Here is a 9,890-nt window from a genome sequence, read left to right on the forward strand (position 1 = left end):
TTATTAGAGTGAACTGCTGCATAATGACTCACATTATTACTTGTTTAGTTTTAGTTTTCATTTTACTTATTATTGTTTCTTTTCTTTCCTTTTTTTATAGCCAATATACCAACCCCTTCTTGTTTTGTGTGATTACTGTTGTTTCATGCAATAAAATCAGCTTGAAGAACTTGATCCGGGGCACTGGCTAGAGACGCTCCTCCTGCGATGGATTGGGCAGGGCCATCCTGCTGGTCACTTGGGGCTCCACAGTCATGAGGGCCTGGCTGGGATAACGGAGCTGCCGTGCTCGCACTGCTGGTTATCCCGGCTGAAGTCTTGCCACTTAAATCAGGGATACTGGAACAGAGAAGAGGGGCTGGGTCTGCCGGCTCTCCAGCGGCCTGCTGGAGGGTCTCCTCTGTCAAGACAGGATCATCGGGCTGGGATGTTAGGACTGGATCTGCTGGCCCTCCAGCGGCCTGCTGGGGGGTCTCCTCTGTTATTAAAGACAGGATCATCGGGCTGGGATGTTAGGACTGGATCTGCTGGCTCTCCAGCGGCCTGCTGGGGGTCTCCTCTGTTATGACCGGGCTATCAGCCAGGGCTGGTGATACTGGATCTGTGGGGTTGCTGGTGGGTCCCTGTTCTATGTCTGGAGCATACATGGTTATGACCATCTCCGGCAGTTGTCGTTCAGCTGCATTTCCCTCGTCTCTTAGTTTGTCTTGTTGAGGATCAGTGTGGAGAGGACCATCAGGAACACTGTCTCCTGTGTCGAGAATCTCCGTTCGGGTAACCCTCTTCATCGGCCCAGTCCCATCAGCTAGTTGTACCACATACACATTTGTTTGTGGTCGTGCAATCACCTTGTAGGGCGTTGCCTTCCAGTGATCCCCAATCCGTTCCGTAGGAGTACTCTGGTACCTAGAGCAATGCCCTTGTCGTTTGCTTTGTCGTCCTGTCTCCCACACCTGGCCGCGCTCTTCCTCTATATTCTCGAGGGCCATTTCAGCTGCCTGTCGCAGTTTTTGCTGATGCGACGTCACCCAAGACTCAGTTGGTGGTGCTCCCATGACATCCTCATCAAACATCATCACATAGTCATTTGGCAGCAATGGTTCCTGACCCATGAATATGTAGAAAGGGGAAAGGCCAGTGGATGCATGCGGGGTGCAGTTATACATGAACGTAAGTTCCTGTAGATGGTCTGGCCAACGCTTCTTCTGCTCAGGGGGTAGGGTACGGAGAAGGTTGTGCAAAGTGTGATTGAATTTCTCGCACTGCCCGTTGCCCTCTGGATGGTAAGCTGTTGTCCTGCTCTTTGAGATCCCATATGCTGAGCACAGATCCTTCACAAGCTGGGACTCAAAGTTCCTCCCCTGATCACTGTGTATACGGCGGGAAACTCCATATACTTCTGAAACCATTCCTTTATGAGAATTTTGGCAACAGTGGAGGCTTTCTGATCTCTGAATGGGACTGCTTGTGTGAACTTGCTGAGGACATCTGTCATGACTAACACGTTTTCGCGTCCATCTTACGTCTTCTCTAGTGTCGTGAAGTCGATGGCTAGGATGTCAAGGGGCTTGTCTGCTTGGAGTGTCCCCGTAGTCGGACGGACCCTGGGGGTTGGTGCCTTCGCCACTGTGCACCTTTCACAACTCTTTCACCACCTCTCCACATCAGCCGACATCCCGGGCCACCAACATCTCTTTCGTAGGAGTGCGAGGGTGTGTTCCTGGCCTTGGTGGCCAGCCTGATTATGCAGTGCCCCTAGCATTGGCTGGAGCTCTGCAGGCAGCAGCAGCTGGTGGTATTGTCCCTCAAGGGGGTCTTGGTATTTGATGTAGAGCACCCCATTCTTCTCGGCCACTCTGTCCCACCTTCTAACGAGGGCCCTGACCGCATTCAACTCGTGCTTTAGGTCAAGCCAAGAGGGCTTTGTGCCATATCTCCAGTTCCTCACAAAGCCGGCAATGGTAGGGTCCCTCTTCTGTAGTTCAGCGAGCATCTCTGCGGAGTAGCTGGGTAATGTCGTAGTGGTGGGGGGCGTGTCCATTGTTGTAGTGCTGCGTACTTTCACAGTTCGGGTTTGCACGCCAGGGATTTCATTGAGGGGTGCAGACTGGGTCAATTCTTGTGCCGCTTCTTCAATGTGTACTGGATGGCGGCTGAGGGCATCAGCATTTGCATTTGCCTTGCCAGACCGGTACTTCTTCTGAAAGTTGAACTGAGACAACTGGCTAACCCATCTCAACTCCGTGGCTCCAAGTTTTACCGTTTTGATGTATGATAACGGATTGTTGTCCGTAAACACGAGGAATTCTGCGCCCAGGAGGTAGTCACAGAATTTTTCCGTGACGGCCCACTTCAGTGCTAGTAGTTCAAGCTTCATGGAGCTGTAGTTCTGCATATTTCGCTCAGTTGGACGGAGACTTCTGCTGGCATAGGAGACCACCACTCGCCCTGATTCTTGTTCCTGAGATAGTACGGCCCCCAGGCCGTCAAAACTGGCATCTGTCTCCAGGATGAATGGCTTGGTTAAGTCTGGGAACCCAAGAATCGGTGGGGATGTTAGTCTCTCTTGTAGGGTCTTAAAAGCCTGGGTGCACTCAGGACTCCAGCGGTTGGCAAAGTCCTGCTCCTGGCTTGGACTGGGGCGGCGGCGTCCTCTACCCTTCTGACATTCTTGCTTGGTCAACAAGGCATGCAAGGGTGCTGCTATTGGGCTGAAGTGTTGGACAAATTGCCGGTAGTAACCTGCAAGCCCAAGAAAGGACCACAGTTCATGCTTGTTCTTGGGCGTCTTCCATTGAGTGATTGCCTCGGTCTTTCTTGGGTCAGTTGCAACACCCTCAGCAGAGACAATGTGGCCCAGGTACTGACATTCTTGACGAAAGAAGTGGCACTTGCTCGGTTTCACCTTAAGGCCATGGTGCCTCAGATGCTGAAAGACTACCTCTAGTCGTTGGAGGTGTTCTTTGAACCAACTCGAGAATACCAGTATGTCGTCCAAGTAGAGGAGCAAGCTGCTGTAGTTAAGGTCACCCAGAATCACCTCCATCAATCGCTGAAAGGTCGCAGGGATGTTGCTCAGCCCAAAGGGCATCCTCAAGTACTCATACAGACCCCCAGTACCCGCTCGAAAGGCTGTCTTGTGAATGTCCTCTTCGGCAACGGCCACCTGGTGGTAGTCCTGGGCTAAGTCAATGGAACTGAAGTATTTTGCCCCCTTAAGGGAGTCGAGCACACATACCGGTCGTTCATCATGAGTAGGGATGTTGTGTGTTATCGTCGATGTGTAACCAAGGTCCTCGTCATCATGGCAGAACACATCCTCATACTGCCTCAATAGCTTGGTGAGATGCTTCTGTTGTTCTGGTTCTAATGTGGCATTACCAATGTCAATGTTGAATGGTAGGGGTCTATCGGATGGTATATCTGTAGTGATGCGGTTCGCATGGGCAGTGGCCTCTTCAGGGTCAACCATTTGGTGGTTACTCATCTCCTGCTTGGTATATTCCTCCGAATGGAGGACCTTTGCATCAGACATGACTCCGAGTCATGTCTTGGGTTGCAACCATACGTCCTCCTCACCAACGTTTACAACCCTAGTGGAAACTAGTCCACCCTGGAAGGAGGAACAGGTATTCACTACTGCTACATTCTGCGGGAGGTTCCCAATGCACCCATGCACAGCCTCAATTAAGACATCTGATTGAGGTGTTCTTCTCGGCGCCCCTGTCGTTGTACAAGTTACCACCCTGTTACTCTGGGCTGGTATGAGGATCAGCTGCCTCCCTCCAACTTTTACGAATCTCGTCTTAGCACTTTCCTTGTCCTCCATCTCACATCCCAGCAAGGCATTCGCCCAAGGTTCTTTGTCGCGTAGTGACTGTAGGTATTTGCTACCATTCTCCTCCAGCAAGGCTGAGCGTACCTCTCGTATCACGTTGCAGCCGAGCAAGCCTGTAATGGTACTACCACTTGCCCCTGATGCCGGTGAAAGGAGTACTGCCACCCTGCCTAGCTGGATCCCAAGTATATCCATATCCAACTCCGGGTAGCCCACATATGGAAGCTCGATACCATTGGCTGCATATACTTTCAGCCATCTGGATATGTCTTGCAGCGGTTGCCCGCCATCCAAAGATCGGTAGATACTCTCTGGCAGGATGGTCACTTCACTCCCAGTGTCCAGAATGAAGCGAACATCCTGACCCATTACTGATACAGTCACCTCGGGGCTCCTTGCAACTGCTTTCTTAAACATCTCTTCCACGGTGTAGGCATATGTTGGGGAGCCACCTTCCCTCCCCTCCACCGCTTGGCTCTTTACGATGGAGGGCTGGATTTTGGGGACATCTTTGGTTGAGGGGGGCGGTCTTCGTTGTCCTTCGGGGATGGATAGAATGGGGTTGCATCAGCCCAGTGATCCGTTGCCTGCGCTGGTTGTTGTCTCTTCTTGGGGCTAGGGCACTGGCTTGCGAAATGGCCTGTACCATCACAGTTGAAGCACTTCACTGGTCCCCGGCTCGGTCTGCTTGGTCTTGCTGTAGCAGCATTCAGGTGTGACAGCAGCAACAACACCTGCTCACACAGCCTGGTCACTGCCTCCTGCGTAGCGAGTATCTGGCCTCCTTGGTGGTCGAGCTGGGCTTGCAAGGCACTTTCCAAGGCCTTAGCCGCCCTCGTCACAGCTGTGGTGCATGGAGCCTGCCACACATCACGTATACGACTAGCACTATGCGTGTGTTATGGACAACGTATCATACTCAACCTCGTGCATGCGAGGTGAAGTTTGTGCCGTGCGTAGTCTGACTATCATCCATTAATTTAGAGCGGTCATTCCATAGAGACCAAAGGCTACACGTACACATTGAGTGGTTTACAGTCAGCAAGTTAAATGCAACTATGGTTTAATTACGACTGGAAAACGGCTGCTACCCCCAATCCGCAATAAAGCAAAAATAATTCACATCATGCATTATACGAAAAGGTTCAGAAGGACATTTTGTCAGACGTCCTTCAAATATTCAACATGATGGAACAAGTTTGAAAATATTATATCAAAATGTGTTTCAAGACTCTTTAGATATATATAAAGTGTTTGAGAGAGGATGTTTGAAAAGTATGATTTTTTTTAAATCTCCTTACATGATGCATGCTTTGATAAACCCCATTCCCATCTCTACTCCAGCTCCGTTGTCGAATGCATAAACTGGTTCCTTTACGTGGTAGACCTATGTGCATCTAATATTTTAAAATGACTCGAGACTTGACTTGAAAAAATTTACTTGGGACTTGACTTGTGAAAAATTGACTTGAGACTTGACTTGGGAAAAAAGTGACTTCAGACTTGACTTGACTTGCTAAAATTTGACTTGGGACTTGACTTGACTTGGAAAACTCTGCATGTGACCCTCACTTCTGGTGATACCGGAAGGGGTGATTGTAGAATCTAATTATCATATCTCATGAATCATTAATTTGATAAAGCTGATAAACATGCAGCAACATTCAAAGATAAATATATTAAATTATTAGTACCCTGCAATCTATTGTGCTAATGTTATGTTGTCATAAATATTTAATTAGGCCATTTTATGGCCACCATATTTCAAGAATGCGATAAGGTACGAAACCAATTCTTTGCAAATTGCATTATATTGGCTTGAAGGTTTGCCTGCTTTAATATCACGTGACTGGTATAACCGGAAGTGCAATTATTACCAATTTAATATTAATTTCCAAACTGCATAAGGTGACAGGTTTTGATTAATTCATTTTTAACTGCTTCGTACTCTTCATAATAGACAATCAAAACAGTTTGGGAGCAGCTTTACAGTCGTTTAGTTACAGCTACGGTTGGCAGTTTCGGCAACTTTGCTGAAACAGCCAAAAAAGTCTTTTTGTGTTGTTTTTCTTTCTTCTTCTGCTTCTTTTTGTTCCTGAAGAGTGAGTCATGATGACATCATCAGGGGTCATGTGATGTCATCTTGAAGATGCATATTTTAAAGTCCTATATCTACAGAACTATAAGTCCAATTGGGTTGAAAGTTGGTGTGTAGGTAGACCGGGATGTGTTATAGAAGAAAATTGAGATGACAGCGTTTTACAGTCCCTCAGCCTGTTCCGCGGGTCCTCACTGGTTCCCCTGTGGTCGGGCGGTCTTGGCGCAAACGGATTATGAGTTAGCTTTTCCATTTGTTGTAAAACTTGTTTTCATTAGTTACTCAGTTTTATCGGAAAAAGGTATTAATTAGAAATTTTCATTAATCACATCAATGAAGTATAGCTTTGTGCAGGGTGAGCGCACAGATGCAGCTCCCCTTAGTGCTCCACTTTCTTTATAAATTTCAAAGTTTTGCAACTTTAATCCACTTTGAAATTGTTATCAACTGGATGAACTATGGACTTGGATCCAAGAGGCATACCTTGAGGACAGGTCTTCAACTAGAAGCAGAGAACTTTGAGGGAGAAATTCTGGTGGTGGCTCAACACAGAATATCATAGTTGGAAGCCATTACATCACATACAATGTGTACTACACACAGTGGACCTGAGCCCGCACAGTTGCACTGACTCTGGTATCGGATTCAATTAGGATAATCCGTTGACAATGAGACCAATTACTCTTATTGTGATTACAGTAGCAGTAGCTAGCCTCACAGACAGCTTGAATGGACTTGAGGACTATGCTAATCTTCCACCCGCCCATCCTTTTGTGAAACAGCCATTCATCCGAAAGCACTTTCTTCAAAGAAGAAGTATTTACTACTCAAACTGTGTAGCTACTTTCCAGATTGAACTTCTTAGGGCTGGAGATGTACAACCTAACCCAGGTCCTGATCTGCAAGAGTCTTGGAGAGTTGAGCACACTTCATCTTATCCATCCTGTCGTAAATATGTATATAGCCCAGAGTGTATACTGAAATTACAAGTTGTAAACAACCAACGTTTACCCAAACATGTTTACAATATCATAAAATCCTTTGGACTGAATCGCATGAAACCCACCCGCCGAGGTACTAGAGCTGGCGTTAAGACCAAAGCATGGTTTTCAGAATGTGAAGTGTCAGATCCGGATCAAAGTTCATTATCGACTGGTCATCACTCCGAGACTGTTTATCATCATCATTCTCCTGTGAATGCAACATCCTTCCCGTCGGAAGCAGAGTTGGACAGCCACCCGATTCCAGTCATCAGCCTTACAAAACGACAATCTCAGCCCCGTGAAAAGAACGGCCCGAATTTAAATAACCTTGTCAAAATACAACTGCATCAAGGACTTTCTTCTCCGGAAACTACATTTAAACTTTGCACCCTGAATGTTCGTTCATTACGCAGTAAGTCAGCAGCTATCTACGACTATGTCTGTGACAGTAAAGCCGATTTGTACGCTTTCACAGAGACTTGGCTCACTACGAAGGACTCAGCTGTCATCCATGACGTCGTACCAGCAGGCTACAAATTCAACCATTATCCTAGACCTAATCGTCGAGGTGGTGGCACTGCAGTTCTTTACAGAGATACTTTATACATTCGTAGATTTGATGCTGGTGCTAAGGAATCGTTTGAGTTTAGCGTTCACCTTGTTATTCTTAAGTCATTACAGTTTAGACTGATTAATGTTTATAGACCTCCTTATTCTGACAACAACCGAGCTCCATTTAGAGTTTTTCTCACAGAGTTCAATGAGTTTATTCAACCCCATTTACTATGCAGATTACCACTTATAATAACCGGGGATTTTAATGTTCATGTTGATGTTGCCATTGATTCTGATGGGAAAGCTTTTAGAGATTTTCTTGAATCTGTTGGTTGCCTCCAACATGTTGATGTTACTACTCACACCAAAGGTCATACTTTAGATCTTATAATTAGTCGGAGTTCTGATGATATTATTTTGGGGAAGCCATGGACAGACTTGTTGGTTTCCGACCATATGTCAGTAATGTGTTTACTCAAGACCCAGAAACCACCTGTGAATGTGAAGAAAGTCTCTTATCGTAAAACAGGATTGATTGATTTCGAATTATTCCAGAATGATTTGGGATTAAGTGATCTATGTGTTAATCCGCCAGACAGTTTGGACGAGCTGGTAGCTCTATACACACATACTTTATCTTCTATTCTGGATAAACATGCACCAGTGATAGTTAAAGAGGTGCGTTTAAAACCAAAGGTACCCTGGTACAGTGAAGAAATAAGACAAGAAAAAAGGAAGCGGCGTAAAGCAGAAAGGAAGTGGATTAAGAGTGGTTTAGAAAGTGATCATGATAGCTTTAAGGCTGCTCGGAACTCCACTCTATATCTGATGAATAATGCTCGTCGTGACTATTATACTCATTGTGTTAATGAAAGTAGTACTGATCAAAAGAAGTTGTTCAATCTCACCAAGTCAATGTTGAATATGAAAAAATCTGTAGTGGAATTACCACAACACATAGACACAGAGACCTTTGTGAATGAACTAGGTTCTTTTTTTGACCAGAAGATTACAAACATTTGTGACAGAATTCAGTCGAGTCTAGGTGATGTACGTAGTACTTGTGGCGTTCCTAGTGATAGTTTTATCGCTGAACTTCAACACCCTTTCTGTCAGTTTAAATCCTTGTCAGAAAGTGATGTTAAGAACTTGGTCATGAAGTTAAGTAAGAAAACTTGTACTTTGGATCCTATGCCCACAAAGTTAATTGTTAATTGCCTTAATATCTTATTGCCAGTTCTCACAAAAATAATCAATTTGTCTCTTAGAAGTGGGTTGTTTCTATCAGATTGGAAGTTAGCATTGGTTAAGCCGCTCCTGAAAAAGCCTGGTATTGATCTGCAATTTGAAAATTGTAGGCCGATTAGCAACTTACAATATGTTTCTAAGCTGGTTGAAGGTGCGGTGGCAGATCAAATTCACCAATACCTTTCACTGAATGATTTACTACCTTCAATGCAATCTGCATACAGACAACATCACAGCACCGAAACTGCTTTACTCAGAGTTAAGAACGATCTTCTCATGGCCATGGATAAGCAACAGGTTACATTTTTGATATTGCTTGACATGAGTGCCGCATTCGATTCAATCAAACATGAAATTCTCCTGAGCGTTCTTCAAAAACATTTCGGGATATGTGATGTTGCTTTGTCATGGTTTGATTCTTACTTGAGTGGGAGAAGGCAGAAGGTTGCAGTGGATGATGTTTTGTCTCAGGAATTTAAAGTGTTACGGGGTGTACCCCAAGGCTCTTGCTTGGGACCCCTTTTGTTCACCCTGTACACCAGTAGATTGTTTCAAGAAATCCAACGGAAGTCTCCTGAAATTTCCTGTCATTGCTACGCAGATGACACTCAACTATATATATCATTTTCGCCAAGTCAAGTTAATGAAAACAATTCTGTCTTAGCATTAGAAGAATGCATAATGCATGTTTATACTTGGTTGTCATTGAATAATCTTTTGTTGAACGATAAGAAAACTGAATTTCTGATATGTGGTACTCCTAGGCAAACATCAAAGTTACAAATAGAGAGTATCAAGGTCGTTACGTCACAAATATCACCCTTCACCTCAGTAAGGAATTTAGGCATTTGGTTTGATTCACACTTGACATTTGATAAGCATATTTCTGAAGTTTGTAAGAATGCATTTTACTATCTGTTTAATATCCGGCATATCCGTAAATACTTAAATCGTGGTTGTACAGAAAAAATTATTCATGCCTTCGTGACTAGCAGGTTAGATTATTGTAACAGCTTATTCTTTGGTTTGCCTGACACTCAGATTAACAAATTGCAAAGGGTTCAGAATGCTTGTGCTAGATTAATCTGTAATTCCTCCAGATACTCTTGATGCAGTCCATTGTTACATGATTTACATTGGTTACCCATTCGACAAAGAATAGCATTTA

General features: G+C 45.0%; 2 protein-coding genes across 2 annotated transcripts in view; one reads left to right on the forward strand and one right to left on the reverse strand.

Moving 5' to 3' along the window:
- The window catches only part of LOC119743138 (cation channel sperm-associated protein subunit gamma-like), a 57,762-nt gene extending 54,283 nt beyond the window's left edge, over nt 1-3,479 (forward strand). Inside the window, exon 12 of the mRNA XM_038219548.1 lies at nt 101-3,479. Within this exon, the coding sequence (XP_038075476.1) occupies nt 101-154 (54 nt within the window). The 3' untranslated portion in view covers nt 155-3,479. The remainder of the gene's footprint in view (nt 1-100) is intronic.
- On the reverse strand, nt 513-1,409 carry LOC119741114. The gene has a single exon (XM_038216797.1). It carries the CDS (start codon nt 1,407-1,409, stop codon nt 513-515), a length of 897 nt encoding a protein of 298 aa, XP_038072725.1.
- Nucleotides 3,480-9,890: the final 6,411 nt, after the last annotated feature.

This window comes from Patiria miniata, unplaced genomic scaffold (genome assembly GCF_015706575.1).
Source record: "Patiria miniata isolate m_02_andy unplaced genomic scaffold, ASM1570657v1 HiC_scaffold_11, whole genome shotgun sequence".
In the NCBI taxonomy this organism is placed as follows: Eukaryota; Metazoa; Echinodermata; class Asteroidea; order Valvatida; family Asterinidae; genus Patiria; species Patiria miniata.

Coding starts and splice junctions, on each gene's coding strand:
- LOC119741114 (XM_038216797.1), bottom strand. CDS start 1,409: ATGGTTTCAGAAGTATATGGAGTTTCCCGCCGTATACACAGTGATCAG.